Here is a 20,575-nt window from a genome sequence, read left to right as displayed (position 1 = left end):
GAGAGAGAGAGAGAGAGAGAGAGAGAGAGAGAGAGAGAGAGAGAGAGAGAGAGAGAGAGAGAGAGAGAGAGAGAGAGAGGAGAGAGAGAGAGAGAGAGAGAGAGAGAGAGAGAGAGAGAGAGAGACACACACACGTCAGCAATCCAACAGAGCAAAGCAGATTCCCAGAAACAAAGAATGAATCAATATGGTAACCCATGGCAAAAAAAAAAAAAAAAAAAAAGACCTAAAATAACATCTATTGAATATGCATTTCAAAGCGGCTGACGGCGAACATTAAACTCCATGACATGAGTCGTGTATAAGCGCTGGCGTGACGGGGCCGTACCGGTCTGGGTGGACTGCATGGCGGGCATCAGCCCCCCCGCTGGGAGGATCCCACTCAGGTTAAGGCTGGGTCCCAGCATGGGGTTGGAGCCAGTCATTAGTGTCTGTGGACTGCTGCGCGCACGCACACGCACACACACACACACACACACACACACACACACACACACACACACACACACACACAGACACGCGAGTCAGAGGAACGTCGTTCAGCGAACACGAGGACAGTGACTCATTAACAACGCCAACGAGAAAAATAAACAACAGAAAAAAGAGCTAAAGAAGAACAGAAGAGAGAAAGAAAAGACAAGAAAGGGGGGAAAAAGAAGTGATGAAACACACAACGCGGCGCGTCACGGCGGGCTTCTGCTCACCAGACGTTGCCCACCACGTTGATGAAGTTGAGGCCAGCGGGGCCCGCCATGACGGTGGGGGCCGTGGTCCCCGTGGCGATGGACGTCCCCATGGAGGGCAGGGGGATGGTCATGACGGGCAGCGACTGGCCCAGGGCCAGCTGCTGCTGCTGCTGCTGCTGCTGCTGCTGGGCGAAGGGGGCCAGCAGGGCGGCCTGGCCCTGGGTGGGCAGCAGGCCCCCGCCGCCGTGGTCGGGCCCCGCCGGGGCCATGGAGAGCGGGGAGCACAGGAGGGAGTCCACCGGGTGCGGGGTGGAGCAGGGGGTGTTGGTGGGGGTGGAGGGCTTGGTGGGGGTGCCCGACCCTGCAGGTTATGGGGGGTGGTGGGGGGGGGGGAAGGGAGAAGGAGAGAGTAAACGCCGTGAGATTAGATCAAAACACATTTCTAGACCCGTGGGGATGGGCTGGTGATTAGTGGGGTTTAGATGAAGGACATAGGATCAGAGCTCAAATATGGATTCCTTCTTTTTCTCCTATCTCTGATTAGCAGTTTGGCCGTCCGTCTGTTCCCAGACGAGGAACAGAAAGTGTTGAACTTGGAAGTGTTGAACTTGAAACGGCATCCGGGCCTGTTTCAAGTCTTTTCAAACCCTCACTTGGTTTCTAAATACGCTCCCATCGGGGATTCGACCCGCGGGGGCCTTCTGAACTGCTGACCCGCCTACTGGAGTGGGAATGCGCATCGTGTCAGATGGGCCCCCGCCCCGGTGCGTCCCCTGACCCAGCGCTTCACGGGGGCCGGGGCCCCTGGCTACGGCGAATGACGTCGGCCTGGTTCTGCTCCGTTTGTTTGACAGCTGCGTTTGGTTGTGATAAAACACAGCACTAGGCCGGTGCTAATTGCCAGAGGTCAAACTTGCTTTTGTTTGTGTTCCGACGCCGTTGGATATACGTTGACATGTTCGGGGAAAAAAACAAGACCACAAGATTGGCGCCGGATCCACTTGAAAGAACTCTGGAATGCTTTTTATCATCCCTCGACGACAGAGCTCACGTGTGGAGTCGTGACCGCGCTAATCGATCAAATAGAATCCAAAAGACACACACACACATACCAGACGCTGATGCGCACGCACGCACACACACACACACACACACACACAGAGAGGCCGCTCACTCTGGGTGGAGGCCATGGGGGAGAGCGCTGCGGGGGACAGCAGGCCCATCTGACCCAGCTCCAGGGAGTGCTTCCTGGTGAGGGACTGGTTCTTGACAGGAGGGGGCGTAGGGCACTTGAGGAGGCCGCTCGTGGCCAGGGAGCTGTAGAGGTTACCTGAGCAAACGCGCGGCGACACAAAGGCCTCAGCGTTAGTTACTCAGAGTAGTGAGCCGAGTACATCACAACAAGATCACACTGTATTAACATCACAGTACGAACAAGAACATAACTCTAGTCATCACTGATCACGGTTACCCTTGATCAATCCCCCGGTCTGACCAACAAGCTCTATTTCCAAATAAACGGTAATGGTAGAATAATTGAAGCCACAGCCGTTGCGTCTGCCTCCTGTTTTCTGAAATGTGTTTGCTATGAGCACTGGGCTGAAAGTCTGATAAAAGTGTCTGAAAGGATAATAAAACGTCTCCAGTCTGTGTGACCGCAGCCAAAGTCTGCACCCAACGCGTCGACATGGATTTGGTCAAATCAAATAAAGAAACCCATTAACACGAACACAAATACAACTTGGCCACTGGGTTATAAAGAGGCCATTCATGGTCATACATGAGTCGGTTGATCGCACCTGAGTCCTGGGATTGCACTTGGGTCAAGTGATCCTACCTGGGCCAGGTGAGGGTCATACCCGGGCCAGGTGAGGGTCATACCCGGGCCAGGTGTTTATACCTGGGCCAGGTGAGGGCCGTACCTGAGGTGCTGCTGCTGGTTCCTGATGGTAGTTTGATTGGAGGGGGCCGATGCTTCACTCCTTTACCCAAGACCGACGTCTGGACCATCGCAGACAAGCCGTCTCCCTGCAGGAGAAACAACTGTTTGTTACTCATTCCCACAGCTAGAGTCAGACAGAGCTTAATCCATCTCAGAACCCATCGGCTATCGTCTGGCGGCTCTTTAGCCTCTGGGGGGAAGGTTTGGGGTCTTCTGGAGTAGCCAGTGGATATCCATGACATCGTTGTGTACAGTCTGATTGATTAAGTCGATTAGCAACTTGAGACGCATGAATAGAGTCGGAGTCTAGAGAGACGACGCCTACGACTGGAAAGCATCGCAGTTTACTAGTAGTGATTTTAAATGAAGCTAACGGCTTCAAACTTGCAACCAAAAGGCACTGTCCTATACTTTCTTCGGTTCAGACAAAATCTCGCCTAATATCCATCAACAGTCCAGGCAGCCCTCTGGGGATAGAGCTGCAGAAGAGTCTAGCACAACGCCTTGGCATCGTCGCGCAGGCCAACAGGTCCCATTATTAGTCATTTGTCTTTCCTTTTTGAGAGATCAAAGCCACGCCGGTGTCATCGACAGGCATATAACCGTATTATCATCGTTTTTTTTAAACATTTTTTAATTTTCATCCTTCAAATACAGAGATTCATCGCAGCTCCTAGGGAAACCCCAGCAGCAGGAGGCCAGAGATGTCTCCCTCCTCTGCAGGCGTGTATTAGCCTGGCTAGTGCCGGACTAAGCTCAAATCGTAGATTTCACGTTGGTCTGAGGAAGCTGCTGTCATTTTCTTCAGCACAAGAGGCGGAATTAAATTGACTCTGTACGCAATTGGCTGCTCGCCGTCGCTTCCCTGTCGTCATCGCGTTAAACCAGCCAATAGCGCGCCAGGGGGAAAAGCCAGCTTGGTGATTGGCTCCCGCAAAAACGTATCGAAACTAGAAAGAAATGTATTGCTCTTCTCCAGACCCTTCTGCAGGGCGAACTCAAAATCGCCGGTAGAATGGGCGGGGCGACCCAGTCTAGGCGTGTGTGGGTCCAGACTCACCTCTGTGTCCTTGCTGGGAGAGGGAGGGGCCACGCTGACCGAGCTATGGGACATCTTCACCGCACACTTGACATCCTTCTCGTACACTCCTTTGTACTGCGTGAGGAAGCTGTGGAGAACCCCACACACACACACACACTGCAATACTGCTCCGATAGTCCTTCAGGGTGTACCTTTAATATCATGAAAGTCTGACAGTGTTTTTTGGTAAAGTGACTTACCGATCTGCATCAATCTTTGAGCCTATGAGGAAACTGAAAGCCAGAGGAGGAACACGTTAGGTGGCCATAAAAGCTGTGCACAATAGGGGCCCAAATACAGTGCATTAAAACATACACCACCCAGCATTCATTTATATGCACCGTAAACTAAAGTGTTAATGAACACACTATCAGGGTGACAACTATAAGCCGATGAATAGATAAATAGTTCAGCAGAGATGTAATCAAATCATATTTTGATTCAGTAATCAAATACAAAAAATAAACATGTACAGCTTAATCACGCGGCTCAATTCAAATATTTGGTTCATGGATGATTGTAAAAGGGATAGTTTAGTTTGTCTTGGCTGCTCGTCAGATGAAGCCGGCACATTTAAGTCATCACTTACGACTCTGGTAACATGGGATGGCATTTGCGCAAATGTATGATTCATCTAAATCATCATCCGTTGGATTGAACAGACTATGAAAATAATCGTTGTTTGCAGCCCCAAGACACTCCAAAACCCTGACTCTGACTTGACGTTCAAAGATACACACATTCACGCAGACGCACACACAAACACGCGTACGGGAACACAAAGTGCAGGAGACACAAACGCCGCGTGCGCCATCCCTGGGCGACCACACAGGGCCCCCCCGGCGGGCGGCGGGCGGCGTGGTGGTGGTTCTTACGGTGGGTGGATGAGCTTGAGGTCCGAGGCGTCGTCCTCGGTCTTTGGTTCTTTGGCGCAGTAGATCTTGCCGTAGACCAGCGGGTCTCCCATCGACTGGAAGATGGAGACCTTGGTCCGCTGGGCCTGGCCCCCCACCTCACATTCAAACGTGTAGTCGTCCACCACCTCCTGCAACAGCAACGCCTGGATGGTTATATCACCGAGCTGACCCATTACGGGTTAAAACCCCCGAGCTCACCGGTTAACGGGTTAAACCCCCGAGCTCACCTGTTACATAACCTAACTTGATACAGGTTAAACCACTGCGGCCAAGTCCAAGACAACACTGATTACAACAAATTGAAAACACATTAGATTCAACACACGTTTTAAGACTCCTGCAATCTAATTTCCTGCAATCTGCTGGAAATATATACTTTTTTTTTCTTAAAAAAAAAAAAAACGTGCAAAAAAACATCTGGTCACCATCCTCTGTTCCGAGAATCCTCTGTACTTATTTAATCTATTTGCCTGGCGTGAATTCCAACGTTAAAAGGTGTAGTATGAACGTTGAGAGAGATGTCCTGATTGGTCAGGAATGAGCAGGGAGCTGTCTAAAATTAAAATTGCTTCATACAAAGCGCATTTAGCACGAATTGCATATTCACACAGCAAATGTCCTTCACAAATAACTGACAGATCTCGGCTCCCAGATCAGAAATATATAAAGAATAATAGATTTATTGTTTTGGTATAAAATAGCCCGGATCTTTTCATCTACTGTTGATTGACCAATCAAAGGTAGTAGTAGCCACACCTTTTAATTGACAAACCCCTACATCGTGAATCTTAAGGTTTATGTGTTATGTTGAATGGGGTTCCCTTTGTATTTATTTGATCATAATAAATTCAGTGATTTCATCACTGAACTTCAGATGCCGGCATCACAACTGCACTCACACTGTAACCAGTAGGGTGAGTGGTGTGATCCCACTGGCTCTGTGGGCCAGCGGCGACTGGCCGTGTCTGCCGCTCGGGACCTACCTCGGCGGGCCAGATGACCGTGGGCTGGGGGTCCTCCAGCTGCAGGGACCTTTCCACCACAGCGTACTTCTCCACCTTCAGAGAGAGCAGACAACCAGGCCACCATCAGACCGATCAGCGAGGAACACTTATGAACCCTGATGGGAGCAGGAGCTCAGGAGGAGCAGCTCAGCGCTCTGTGTTCTTCTTCAGATGACACATTCTGGGGCCGTGCTTGTGGATTCTGTCAGGCGTTGGCACGCCGCGTACAATCAGTATTGCGCGACCTCACGAGCCGTCACGAGCCAAGACATAAACATCGATTGCAATCAATTGCGACTGATTTCAGGGTGACCTTTGGTTGCGTTGTGTAGTTTGTGTTGCGTGGGTCTTACGTACATCTATTTCCCTGGGTACAGTTAGCTGGCAGCTGTTCTGTTTCCACATGTCCACACACTAGAAAGGAAAATCACATGGAGGGGTAGAGCGAGAGAGAGAGAGAGCAAGATAAACAAACAAACAAACATCAACAGTTTGATTCCTACATGCACACATATTTTATTAATATACAGATCTAAAGAAAGAAATTTATGAAACGATCAAATCCAGGCCTCACTGTGTGCATGCGAGTGTGTGTGTGTCTGTCTGTGTCTGTGTGTGTGTCTGTATTCGTGTGTCTGTCTGTGTTTGTGTTCATGTGTGTGTTTGTGTGTCTGTATTTGTGCGCGTGTGTGTGTATTCTTGCATGTGTGTGTGTGTGTGTGTCTGTATTTGTGCGTGTGTGTGTATTCTTGCATGTGTGTGTGTATTCTTGCATGTGTGTATTCTTGCATGTGTGTGTGTGTGTGTGCGTGTGCGTGTGCGTGTGGGGGGCTCACGTTTCCAGTCTTGGAGATCTTGAGGTCGATGGCGGGCGCTGGCCGCCTCTCCTTGCGCCGCTGCAGGTAGTCGTAGAGACGCAGCTGGGGCGGGGTCGGCAGGTGAGACAGTTCCTGCTGTCTGTTGAGCGACGCGCGCGAGTGCCTCTTGAAACACCTACACACAACACGCAGCACACACAAACGCACACACAAACGCGCGCACAACACACACACACACACACACACGATAGAATACAGAGCACAATAGAAAATACTTAATTGTACTTTCGCATTGCGAAGTGTCTTGGCTTGCATGTGCAGCAATATGCCACCATAACAAGGGTACAGAGGGGGGGGGGGTACATTTTGAGAAATAAACAACAGAAGCTACGTAACATTAAAGTGAGTAGCAGGTTCTCTATGGTCAGGACTGCATCGGGCTTGAATAAACAGCTTTGAACTGCTGTGAGCCGCTTTGATTAACTTCACGTTTGTTCCGCTGGGGTGTAAAGGCATAACAGCGACATAAGCATCCATATGCCTTCAACCATAAGGCAACGATTTTTAATAAGTTTGTTTGAAACTTAAAGCTTGGCTTATTTTTAGTTTCACTACACCATGCGGTTCATCATTCCTCCCACAACATTAACACATTCAAGGGTTTCTCCAGAGGAATCGTCACCACAATGCGGTCAATGAGTCACATCCCCCACCATTCAATACAAAAACGGATCGTTTCGTACAGTAATGTTGGTGTTATGGAGGCTCTACTGGGCACCTAGAGCCCCGTGGAGGGAGGGCTCTCCGGCCTGTACCGGTACCGTTTCATGGAGCGCGTGTTCATCTTCTGCTTGTTGTACAGCAGCCGGTTGGCGGTGCAGGTGACGGAGATGGACGGGTCCAGGCACAGGGGCTCCGCCGTGGCCAGGAGCAGCTGGCTCTCCAGCTGCAGCTTATCGTCCTGCACCGCAGAGAGGAGCCACGCGCGTACAGCGGGACAGAACCAACACACTTCAGAGCGTATAGCGGGATAGAACCAACACACTTCAGAGCGTACAGCGGGATAGAACCAACACACTTCAGAGCGTATAGCGGGATAGAACCAACACACTTCAGAGCGTATAGAGGATGACTGTAGACTGCAATACCATCTAGGCAGAAAGTCATTCATTTGTTTCACTATATTAGAAGAGTCTGAAGATCACCATTATGTAACACGGCTACTCAGATCAACCCGTCTCTAGGTCTACACTCTGACACGTTCAGCTTCACAGCCAAAATACTTCAAGTCTTTCCGATGAGATATATACACTCATGTTTACCTGTGTCCATTTGTGGTGGTCACTGGTCATGGCATGGACATCACAGATCAGAGTCTAGATGGGCCAAAACACAGATTATACAAACTTCATATTTCAGGCACCACTTCTGGTATTACGTCGTGGTTTGATCGTGGTTCGAGTCCCATGCTGTGCGTGTCCCACTGGGCTTTACCTGCATAGTGGGTCTGAGCAGGATGTGTCTGCTCTGGTAGGAGGGTATCTTGGCACTGCCAGACTGTCGGTAGTCCCTCACCTCGACGATCACACAGCCGCAGTGGAAGATGTTCACCTGTGACACAGTACCTCCAGCCATGAGCCACGCACACTCAGTTCAACACGGAGCAAGAGCTCGTCTGGTCTAAAGAAAAGGGAGAGCCTTGTGCACACTTGTGTTCTCACGGTTCATTAATGCCATTACACACAGTGTGCACTTAAATATCAGATATTGAATTGATACAACCACTACTGTAGTATTGTCTGAAGAGAGACGAACCAAAAACAAAACAATGGACAAACAGTGTGCAAGTGATACAATGCATAAAGGGCTGATTATGGTTCCACGTTCAAGCAATGCAAGGACCACGCAGACGCTTCGACGCAGTCGTGAACCTTTATGGTTCTGCGTCGGGATTTCTTGCGTTGCGTGAACGTGGGACCATAATCGGCCCTTAACACAACGCAAGCCAACAAGAAAACATTTGTTTTTAAAAAACACTGTCATTACTGAGCAGGTAGGGGGGTTGAGCATCTCACTCAGCGATGCATACTGGTGGATTGCATCAGGGGGGGGCCAAAATCAAAACGAGTCAAGCGACCCTAACCACTAGCCTATCCTAGCCACTACTAATCTGATGGAGAGTGTGTGGGGGTGCATCAGTGTCTCTACGACGCCGCCAGCAGGGAGTGCTACCTGGGACTTCTCCAGCAGGTCCACCAGGATGGGGGGCAGTTCCTCGGCGTCCAGGTACTCCAGCAGCTCTGCCTCTTCATACGGCAGCCGGATCGTCTCCGAGTCTGCAGATGTCAGCCACACAATACAATGACGTGCTTACTTGTTGAGACGAGAGAGAACTCCACCACATGCCGAGTGACACGATGGAGGAACTTTTTTGGTTTCTTTCACTTATTTAAATCAATTCTTTCTGGATTATTAATGTCTTTTCTTTTCTTGATCCATATAAGATGCGAACCTTCTATGTGAGAATAAACACACACACACACAGAGACATTGTTTTCCAGACAGATTTCTTCCCATAAAAGGGGCGGGTGGAGAGTGAAGTGCTACCCACGCTCGATACCGTCGGACGTCACATAGCTGCAGACAGCTCCCTGGAAACACACAGCTGCTGTTTACTCTCGTCAGCGCTTTGCTTGAGACGCCTGCAGTTTGCATAGCAAGTTGAGCGCTGCTCTAATTTCAACGTCGAAAGGTTGCCCTTTTCCCACAATCCTCTCTGCTATTACTTTCAACAACCGCCTCCAAAGTGAACGAGCCGCATAACTGTTGCATCTCGCGTTCCTGTTCAGTGGAAATACACACCAGACTATTGGCGTGCATTCCAATAGTTGCTGTGACGCGCTTCGGCTCGATCGCACGTTCCTAAATCTGGAACGCTCGTCCCATGAAAGTGCACGAGAGACACACGCAACGTTTACCATAACCTGGTTTGTGTAGCAAAGCAATCTCTTCTGCATGTAAGGCTGTTTATTCTAGATTATAGTTCTGATAACTGTTCATCAGCACTTTGACCTGGTTTAATTCAGTGAACCGGTGCATGCATCAGGCCTACCAGATCCATTCTTGCCGCGGAGCATGAGGGAGTAGCCTTCATTGCCCGGGTACAAGTTGACCACCAGGCAGGGCACCGACTCCTGGGACACCAGCTTCTCCAGTAGATTCACATTTCTTCTCAAATTCTGAAAGACAAAGCAAAATACATCATTACACATTATTTATAAACTAGTTAATAATTCAAATTCAAATTGGTATTGAGTCCAGTCAATTTCTTCAATAGATTCAAAAACCTGGATTTGGTACAGTCCTGATTGTTGCAACCTCGAGCAAGTTACATTTTTTGCATGCAAGACAATTGTACACAGATATCACCACTTTCAGCATGTGTTATATTTCATTTATCATAATATTAGCATCTAATAACAATCAGGATTGAAAGAAATGGTGACTTGATATCATTAACTATCCCATACACAGAAGCACAGCCCCTACCTTTAACTCTGGCTCTTTTTCACACTCCTCCAGGTACAGCTCATAGAGTTTCTGATACAAACTTTTTCTGCCACCAGATACAATTCTTCTTTTGGCAGGTCGTTGTCGAGCACTTTCAACAATGTACTGAAAAAAAGATCATATATATATATATTTATTTATTTATTAATGACAGGTAGTGTCATAACAAGCATGCAATGAAATGCATGAGTGTACTAAAGGCTAGGACAACTCTTACCTCGGCTCGATCCAATGCATATTCTAAAACTTGTTGCTAGGTGAAATAAAATTAAAAAAAATTGTATTAAAGATCAGCCAGGACTCATGAACAAAAAACGTATATTTTAATTACACTATTTATATTGGGCGAATGAAACGAGAGGTAATGAACGCACCATCGTGGTCCACCGCCAGTTGCCAGGCGAGGGTCGGTAGACGATGCTGTCCTTTCAGCCCCACGCTGTCACCTTCCTAATGAAACCATTCACACCCTGGGGCGGACCACAGTGCAAGTTATGAGCATCCACACGCCAGGAGGTGCAGACTGGGAGAAGTTACAACCGTAGCATCCGAGACAGAGCCTGGCTACCGAGTCAACTCGGATGTCAGTTTGTCAGCTTGACAAAGCCTTCGATGGAGGCGTACTGAGACATCATAGTTTTAGACAAGTTGTTCAATCCGTCAGAAATAGGTTTATCATTACAATAACAGGGGGTGTTATGGTGAATGGAAAATCAACAGAACGTCCCGGAAGAAAAAAAAAAACCCGCGCTGGTCTAGTGGATAGCGAACCCACTGAGATCCCAGTGATCGGAGGTGTGCGATTGGCTTGACACAGCAACAAGCTCTTTGATGGTGGTGGCTAATGTGGCTATCGCTAGCATGCTAGCCTGTTCCATGAGAGATGTGCAAGTTATTATCTGGCGTTTATGATAACTAGAGTCCCGTGCCGACGATGCAACACACGTTTCAACACAAAGGACGGACTTGCCTGTTAGGTTGCATAGCGGATGACTGTAACTCCAACGCAAGAAGGAAATGCAAAGGAAATTTCAGTGTCTTCATTGAAAAAAAGTCGGAGCAGCAGCCATCTTCTTCCAGTGTAACAACAACAGCTGAACTTCCGGTGTGGGCTCTGGTGGGCGGAACCAGAGGCAGCGAACGCTCCCCGAAACCTTATTTTATTACGTCTATTAAAAATAATTATATATTATTATGTCTATTTTTTATCATAATCATAGCCTATAGCGATATGAGTTTTTTTGTGAACGTGTGAAGTAATATTTCTCAGGGTTAAAGTTAATTGTCGTTTATTTAAAATTAATCTGATTGATTAGAATTTTTTTTAAATCAATTTATTTCCTATGTATACAAGAAAAACAGAAGCGTTTTTAGCAGGTTCCTGGTGGACCCTAGTGATTAGTTTGTGGTTTGGATAGATATTAATAAAAAAAAGATACATATATATATAAAAAATAAAAAATAATAAAAATAATAAAAATAAAATAATAATAATAATAATAATAATAATAATAATAATAATAATAATAATAATAAAATATAATAATGATGGTGGCTTATATGGTGACTTTTGTTGTCAACAACGATACAATAGCCTACTGTTAAGTATAGGCCTACTAGACCTAATGCAAAGTGAAAATATATAAAATATATTGGTCTGTCATAAAATTGTATTATTTATTGTTTATTATTATTTATGGAAATTAGGCATCCTCCAGAAAATAACCCAGAGGGCAAAATGACACAATTATACTAGTATATGGCCATTTCGGAAGGAAGGAAGAAGTATTTAAACAAAACAACCAGCCCACTATTTACAATTAGTTGCAGATTCAACTATTAAAAAATGCTGACTTTCAGAAAGGAACCTTGAGAACTGTAACATGTTATCCACAACAATCGACTACAATTGTGTAATACAACGGATACATTGGTTTTGGCTAAATATAAATACATTTTGCGTTTTTCAATATTAAGCTTCGGTGAATTGCATTGAAGAGCGTTAACTGAAAGTATAAAACCAAGGAGGATTAACTACTTATCTATTAGTGGAGAGTGTATTCCCATTGTTGAGCGCTAGAGGGCAGTATGGGATTTCAAAAGGAGAAATCTGGACAATTCAGAGTGCATTATTTTCAGTCAAATCTCGGCAACCTAAAAACCCTGGCCAGAATGCTTTTTGGAATAAGAAATGGCTTCATATTTGAAATCAGTTTATTTTTTACACATTGAGTTCACTGTAATGTAGACTTACGGATGCTTCTTTTTGGAATAGCCCCAAATTAAATAAAGCTTTATAAAAAATAAAAAAAAATCCATGTCAACAAATGTAAGTGTTTCTGTATTTCCATTGGAAGCTTTTAACTGGGAAACATAAGACTGAAAATCGTGAATCAAATTTCAGGCTGAGAGGGTGATGCCTCTAAATATTGATATACCTGCATCTCTGAGGGCCATTGAATTTACTATCTCTCACAGAGCACAATAATTGTGGCGATCACTTCAAAGCTAACTAACTGTAGTTTGATCATGGTCTGACATTGACTCAAGCAAACTAGCAGCATAACAATAATCAGATCTAAAAATGAATTATACACAACAGGTTTCATAAAGACTAGCACATACATCAATTTGTCCACACACTCATTCATTCATTCATTCATTCCAGGTTCTGTTTTTGTTATCGTGTTTTGTTCATGATTACATATTAAACATTATATTAGCTGCCAAAGTGATTATGGAGCTATTCAAAAGGGGTTAACAATGGTATTAAGATTATGATCTCTTAGCTGTGAACTTAAAAAATAAGAGGTGTATTCAGCTGTCAATTTGACGGAATATCCGTCAACACTAGAATCTGCTCGCACAATGAGTAATAGTCATGTATATCTGGGTGGAGTTGAGGAGACCAGTTCACACCTGTACACCACACACATGTACGCACACACACACACACACACACATGCACACACCCATAACGAATGACACCAACATGCACACGCTCACAGACTTACAAATAATCCCCCCCCTCACACACACACACACACATACAAAGACTGACATGTACTCAAACACAAATGCTTGCAAACACACACAAACACACAAACTCCCCCCTCTCTTTTGAACCCCCATACAACCCATACACACACACACACAGACACACACACACACACACACAGCGTGACACACACTCTCGTATATAACTCATTGTAGAAGATGAAGTGAGCAGCAGGCCCGGGCTTGCCCCCCCCCCTGTGTGCTGCTAAAGGCCTTTCTTTACCTGCACACAAAGGACAGGTTGCAGAGCGGTCACACTTTCGATTAACTCTTCGCTGTCGCTACCTACTTACAGAAACTTGTACATGCCTTTATCACTAGTAAGCTTGTTTACTGCAATGGTCTCCTTACAGGTCTCCCGAAAAAACCTCTAAGGCAACTACAGCTTGTTCAGAATGCTGCTGCTAGAGTTCTAACAAAGACCAAAAAATTTGAACATATTACACCAATTCTTAAATCATTACATTGGCTCCCTGTATGTCAGAGAATTGATTTTAAAATGATATTGCTAACCCATAAATCCCTACATGGTTTAGGGCCAAAATATTGAACTGATGCTTCCACTACATAAGCCTTCTAGACCACTAAGATCTTCTGAGAACAATCTGTTAATTATCCCCAGAGTCAACATGAAACAAAGGAAAGCAGGATTTAGCTACTATGCAACAAATAACATGGAATAAACTCCCTGAGGATTTAAGACTTGACCCAACTCTGACAGCTTTTAAAACAAGACTGAAGACTTTTATGTTTGCTTTAGCTTTCTGCTAAATATTAAATCTACAATGCGTTTTTAACTTGCTATCTATTTGACTTATTACTTAAATGCTTTTTTTTAATTTATTTTTTTAACTTTGCCTTTATTTTCTATTTTTCTATCTATTTAACTAATTTTTTTTCTTTTACTTATCTATTATTTTCTTTTTATTGCATGACAATGTTTATATGTGAAGCACTTTGAGTCTGCCTTGTGTATGAAAAGTGCTATATAAATAAAGTTGCCTTGCCTTGCCTTGCCTACCAGGCTGTGGGAGTATCCTTGGCAACTTGATGGTTTGGTTTGCTGTCGTTATGTGTTTGGATAACTTTGGTGTCCAAAACTCTCCCAAAACCTCCTTTAAATGACTCGGTTATCATGGGAGTGCGCCGCGGGCCAGGTTTTCACGATGCTGCATAATATTAAATCACATCACACTTTCTACATGGATTTTATTAGCTTTATCTTTGGCCTCCTTTTCCCTGTTATTCATATTCACGCTGGAAGAACAATAAACGGAAAATATCTGTGTCGAGGCATGTGTGAGACGGAGAAAAGAAAGCAGGCAGAGATGAAGTCACGGATTTTCCAAAAAGTTTTTTGTTTTTCTCAAGACAAGTCAATATTTCCCTGATTCAGAGAATTGGCAAACGATTACAAAATGCAAAGTCTGAACTCATCTCCGCCAAAGGTGAGATGAGTTCCACCCAGAACATGCATTGTGTGTTCGTCTGAACAGGTCCTCACAGCTCCATGCCGGCCCACCCCCCCACCCCCCCACCCCCCCTCCCCCAGAAAAACAGACAGTGAGCAGTACTTAAAAGAGAGAAGTAAATCTCTTGGAAGAGTAAACGTGGAATAATACATGACTGTAAAGTGTGGTATTTGCACATGGGTGGCTACCTAATTGTAACCATCCTGTAGCTTTGCTGTTGCAAGTGCTGCAGTGTTCAGCTGGAGCTTTGATACATGTGGTCTGCATCTGTGTGTTAGTGCGTCGCTACGTGTTGTATGTAGGTTTGTTTATGTTGAGGTTACAGGTGGGCATCACAGTGACGATGATGATGATGAAGATGAAGATGACGTAGTGTGCCAAGAAACAGCCCAGATGCCCTGTCAAATATATCTATGTTTTAAATGTTGTTATGCTTTTATTTTTTAGTAGGGCAATAGGGCATGCATATTGCATATTAATCAAAGTTTGATAATAATAATCAAGATAATATTAATATGACATTAATTAAAGGCATTTGGATTGAACTACAACCAGTCAAAGCATTGAAACATATAATGATTAGTAATGCGTTGGTAAATTAAACTTTTACCGAAACCTGGCAAACAAATCTTCCTTATCGTCGAAAGCTTTATATACAGTTCATCTTTTAGAGAAAATACACCCTCCAGTTTGTTTTATACCGTCGCCATAGTGGATTCAGCATAGCTTTCTACATCAGCGGTAGCGGGCATCTTGACGTAATTTCAAACCCGACCCACGCGTTGGAGGACTGTTTAGACGCGCGCCGGTCAGCGGGAGATCTGTCTGGTCAGGACGGGGTCCGTCTGCCAGAGCAACTTAAACATGTGCTCGCAGAGTCGTCTGGTTCCCAGGCTACGTGTGAAACCCAGAAAAGTCCCTAGCAGAAATAGTGAACCCCTTTAGACATGAAATACGTTTCTGAACCATTAAAGGCTGATTGATGGATTGGAAAATTCATTTTCTTAGTGTTGGAGGCTGCGGCAAAAGAATAATGAATACCATTTCCATATCCTTTCTAACCCTCATAATTATTTCCACTCTGCCCCCTGTTTGATTGAGGATTTACGGATTTTGAAACTAAACTCTTGGCTCAACAACAGGCAGTGACTGAATAATCCCCTCTTGTATGATATGCACATCATGATATGGGCAGTATGCACTTCATCATTCGTTGGCCGGGGTTTGCTCTAACCAAACTATGGCCTCATATCTCATGTGCCAAATATTGGAGGCAAAAATGACTCGCGCAAATAACACATCCATTATACTTACAGTGGCCTCATGTGCAGTAAGTGTCTGCTCACGAGAGCATAAATATAGCCTGAAAGGAGAACATCATTCAGTGTGCTTGCACATAATTTGAAGCAGCACGCAACTGACGCATCCCGTGCACTTCAACTTCTGTCTTTGCTCTTGTGTTTAGACAGTAAAAACTGTTTGAAGGTTGACATTTTGCTGACTCGTCAAATACAAGCCGTAAACCATGAAGAACATCTTCAGCCCGAGGGTACCCGTATTCAGGCCACCATTGCCGCTAATCAGAACACAGTTTTCAGACAACTCTGACCCAATAGCATCCAAATTGATTATTTCACTTGCACAACAAGCTCACAGGTGGTTATTTGTATTTTGGTACCAAGATGTCATATTATAGCCCTTGTTGTGTGGAGAAACTCGATTTACTTCCAGCGATTTTCTCAAAAAACCTGAGGAGATCTAGTGCTGAAGATCAGGGTCTACAGTCTACAGTAAATAGTGAAGTACTGATGCTGCTTTTATTTATTTTTTTCATCTGATTGATTTCGAATGCAAAATGTTGCAAATAAAAACAACAAGCAAACTTCAAAGTAAAAGACGCGAACACGATAAATGAAAACAATATACAGCGATGTGACGTGAGGAAAACACATTCGAACAATATTCCCCACCCGTGTGTCTGGCTGGCACGGAGCTGTCCCACAGCAGCCGAGCACGGCTCGACCCCGCAGGACAACTGGAAGGGTGCTGCTGCTTCGGTTACTGGACCGTGGACTCAAGTGTCCAGATGCGGTCCTGATTTTATTGGTCACAGATTTTTATTGGACCATTCCAGGGCTCCCTCTTCGCTGGTACTCCAGAAGGGAGGAGTAAACACATGCACCACGGCGCAGCTGAGAACAAGCCTGACCTCCGTCACAACCCCCATCACGTCTGCATGTGTCGGAGACACGGGGGCCCCTTTCAAGTGGCACGAGGAAATGAGTCATTTGTTTACATGGGAGAAGAAGAAGAAAAAAAAAAATCATCAAAACAAACAAACTACTATTTTGTTGCGTAGCAATTTTATTAGACAGATCAAGAAAGTGGAAAGGGTCCCATTATGTCATGCATGTCTTCATCCAGACACCCGGGTTGGTTACCCCAGACCACAGGTGTTTTTGACAAGGCCACCAGGGAGAGAGGCTTGTGAACAGCTCATTAGAGGTGTTTAAAGAGCCCGGCACTAGCACCTTGTACTTTAGACGTCTGGAGGACCATCTCTGCCAAATGTAGAGTGGGAATTGGTCAGACATCTAGGCCTAACCGCGGGATTAATACTATGAAAATGTCGGATGAGTAAATGTTTTCCAAGTTTGGGTAGTTATCCTAATGGCCTCTTCTTGTTGTTGCTTTCTGTGCTAGCAAATGTGGAATTCATTTGAACCCTGGGGGTTTAAATATGTGTGTCCTGGCAGTGAAACAATGCCTACCACATCTGCTGTTTTTGTTTCAGAAGTTATCAAAAATATGGATAGAATATTGAATAGAAAGATGTTGCAAAAACTATGTGCCCTTAAGTTTTTAATCTTTCAGCCAGGATAGAAAAAAAAAAAAAAATCAGACTCATAAGTTCCACACGATGGCTTCTTGATTGCTGACGACATGCTGGATGGCTGGATCTGTCTGATTGATTTGTGCCCTGCAGAACCGTTGTGACACTGGTTGCATCAGAAATGCGTACTCCATACATACCATGTGTACGGTTTTCTGGAATAGTGAGTATTTTGGCTTATATTAGCATGTGAGCCAAAAGTATCTTATTTGTGGACAAATTGATCTGTTTACTTTGAGTTGACCGAGTCTCTTTTGCATGACAGAGTCTCTTTTTCCACTTTGGGACAGAATTTGCCCACATATAATGTGTTACTACAAACAGTCAGCAATTTCTGCTAATACACAGGGCTTATTTAGTTAAGTTATTTATCATTCCCTGTTGCCTAGCTACATGCATGGGCCCTTGTTCCCTAGATACATGCCAGGGGTAGTCAACTAGACAGTAGGCCATGCCCCTGGAGCTAGTGACCACACCCCTGGATCTAATAACCATGCCCTGGGGGCTATAGGCTACACCCGTGGGTGACTGTGTTTTTCGTAGGTGGAATCCAGAAAAAGTCCAGCCTCAAGCGTTGGGATTGGACAGGCAGCCTAACCCTAACCCTTTAACCGTAACCCTAACCATAACCCTATCAGAGAAATTAGTTTGACTAACGATAGTTTAATATACATTACAATTTAAGTAACCTACCCTGCGGTCACGTGACGTATTTTAGACTTTTTGGATTGGATCACGGATTTAAACCAACGTGATTGGATAATCTCCGGCAATCCCCCTCATTAATATTCATGATTCTTCCGGATTCCGCCTACGAAAAACACATTCGCCCCCCGTGGAGCTTGAGGCCACGCCTCTTGGGGTGGTGCCCACACCCACTTAATTATTAAGTGTAAGATGGATCAAGGGGTTTAGCGAAACATTAAAACCTGCCAGGTTCTGTTTCCGATCCTGCAACTCAAAGTATTCCGCAGCTGCGTTCAAATAAACTGAAGGATGAGCTAAAGCATGTATTGTGTATTGTGGCAATGCTGGGATATGTAATCGGGACACTCTGTGTGTGTCCAATCATGTGTAATGATATATGATTCAATTCTTCATTCTTTTGGAGGGATCCTATGTTGGTTGTCATTCGATAATGGATGTCTCTAGGCTTGCTGTGCAGAGGGGCTCTAAATTTCAAGCCTAACTACAGCATGTCCCCTTTGCAATTTCCCCAAGACATAACACAGGAGACTACAATACCTATTTGTCCCAGGAGGTTCTTTCTACAGCATGTCTTGTAGAAGTGGAACCGTCTGAGACATACAGCTGCCAACATTGAGGCCCCTTCCACACCACAGAGGTTAAAAAAAAAAAAAAAAAAAAAAGGTTTTGGGGACAGAAAACAGACTCTTCCAGAGTGGAGTTTTTTGAAAACGCAGGCCTTACGGCGCAGTGTGGACAGGGGGAACCCTAGCTCTTTAGAACCTCCAGCGTCATGGCGACGGGGGCCTTGTTTAAACGACAGTGAAATGCCACATAAGCTCTAAACAGACTCAGGTTTGTTCTTCAAGGAGGATCACTCTTGCATATGAATAAATAAAGATGTAGCTGCTTTGTGTGCACTGTTAAATTGACGTATGTGGCAGACCTGACTCCTGGTGCCACATCTGTGTTTAGCCTGCAGTGGCACCTCTGTGAAATGGCCTGATTTCCCAAAATACACCTTGTGCCTGCCATCTTGAGGGGCATTCGTCTCACACGTGAGGTGATGACAAACCCTTGATACCGTATATAGACGTATAGAGACTCCGTATCCCACCATGCACCTGGCTCGGACCAAAGAGGCATAAACAAGTGACCACACATACACGGGATGTGGACAGAATGCTCCACCCACTGTCTTATCGACATGCCTTCTTTCCACTGATGAATTAATCCTCAATTACCTAATTATTAATCCTCAGCCTTTTAAGGGTAAATACCCTTTTAAAAATAGCATAGGAGTCAGGCTCCGGGATGGGCCAAGCATGACCTAATGCTTCATGACCCATGGGTTCCAGTGGTACTTCACTCATGATGTGTGGCTCTGTTTCTTCTCTCGGGGGTTAAAGCTCTGGTACAGCGAGCGCATTAGTTTGGAGCCAGTCACACCTGGCACATAACCAATGTTATGGTTATGGTTATGGTTTCAACAAGTTGAAAGATGATTCAGAAAATATAGCTTTTTTGGGAGTTTATATGTCAGTTTGTCCGAAAAAAAGCGATTATGATCACTGAGGGTAACAAAACAGCGATGACCCGTTGGAACGCGCCACGGGCTATACGCACAACCTCCAAATCACCGAATTAGGCTTGAAAGTGTTCATTCCGTTTATTCTGTACAGCTGTCTAACTCGATTCTCCACAGACCCATTATGAAAGTCGAATCAAAAGAGAAGGGGGGGGGGGGGGGGGGGAGGGATCCATGAGCGGGACAGACGGGATTAGGGGAAGGAGACAGTGATGCATTGCGAAAGGGGAAGAGCAATCCAATCCAAAAGTCTTTTACAGCCTTGTATAATACGGACATGCCCCCGCCAACTCACTACAAACCCCAGGGCTCTGCGGATGGTGAGCGAGGACGCTTGGAACACGGAGCTCGCCGATCATCGGGTTCTGTTACAGCCATCCGCACATCTGTACGGAGCCAGGACCAGGGGTGTCTGTCAGGTCCACGCTGCGGTAAAAGCTACAGGGACTCGCAATGATGTCACCGACACCGCATCTGTTGCGCTGTTGCGCTCGTCCCTGCGCGACTGTGCTGTGCACGCGTGCATAACGTGCACATTTCCGTGAAGGAATGCGCTCATGCACGTCGCACTGATGTGTTTAAGGCAGTCGCGGCGTGGTGTGGTTTGTCTGTTATTTGTCAGGCGTTTGTGTTTGTGTGCTATCAGGTGTTCAACCGCCGTGAGACTTCCTGAATAAATGAATATATATATAGGTCAATAAAAACATAGAAGATACATTTACACTTTGAATGATTGGCCTATTGGTGGTGTACTGTGTCATGTGATCTTGATGGACGGGTCTCAACAGCCTCTTTCGGGGCGGGGCATCTGTCAGACGTGAGGCAATAAATCATAATATAAAGCAATAAATTACACTACG

The 20,575-nt window shown here is 45.4% G+C and overlaps 1 protein-coding gene across 1 annotated transcript in view; it reads right to left on the bottom strand.

Moving 5' to 3' along the window:
• Nucleotides 1–11,101, bottom strand: part of supt20 (SPT20 homolog, SAGA complex component) — a gene marked incomplete at its 3' end in the record, with an annotated part of 11,808 nt that extends 707 nt beyond the window's left edge. The window contains exons 1-19 of the mRNA XM_084473642.1: nt 10,989–11,101; nt 10,393–10,488; nt 10,236–10,271; nt 9,998–10,123; nt 9,561–9,687; nt 8,681–8,784; nt 7,943–8,059; nt 7,771–7,824; nt 7,270–7,409; nt 6,467–6,623; nt 5,988–6,044; nt 5,610–5,684; nt 4,585–4,754; nt 3,910–3,942; nt 3,689–3,797; nt 2,609–2,714; nt 1,861–2,016; nt 705–1,047; nt 329–441 (exon numbers count right to left, since the gene is read on the bottom strand). Coding sequence (XP_084329768.1) covers nt 329–441; nt 705–1,047; nt 1,861–2,016; nt 2,609–2,714; nt 3,689–3,797; nt 3,910–3,942; nt 4,585–4,754; nt 5,610–5,684; nt 5,988–6,044; nt 6,467–6,623; nt 7,270–7,409; nt 7,771–7,824; nt 7,943–8,059; nt 8,681–8,784; nt 9,561–9,687; nt 9,998–10,123; nt 10,236–10,271; nt 10,393–10,395 — 2,026 coding nt within the window. The 5' untranslated portion in view covers nt 10,396–10,488; nt 10,989–11,101. The remainder of the gene's footprint in view (nt 1–328; nt 442–704; nt 1,048–1,860; nt 2,017–2,608; nt 2,715–3,688; nt 3,798–3,909; nt 3,943–4,584; nt 4,755–5,609; nt 5,685–5,987; nt 6,045–6,466; nt 6,624–7,269; nt 7,410–7,770; nt 7,825–7,942; nt 8,060–8,680; nt 8,785–9,560; nt 9,688–9,997; nt 10,124–10,235; nt 10,272–10,392; nt 10,489–10,988) is intronic.
• Nucleotides 11,102–20,575: the final 9,474 nt, after the last annotated feature.

This window comes from Micromesistius poutassou, assembly GCF_964030765.1.
Source record: "Micromesistius poutassou genome assembly, chromosome: 10".
Classification (NCBI taxonomy): domain Eukaryota; kingdom Metazoa; phylum Chordata; class Actinopteri; order Gadiformes; family Gadidae; genus Micromesistius; species Micromesistius poutassou.
This window is presented reverse-complemented; position numbering and strand designations above follow the sequence as displayed.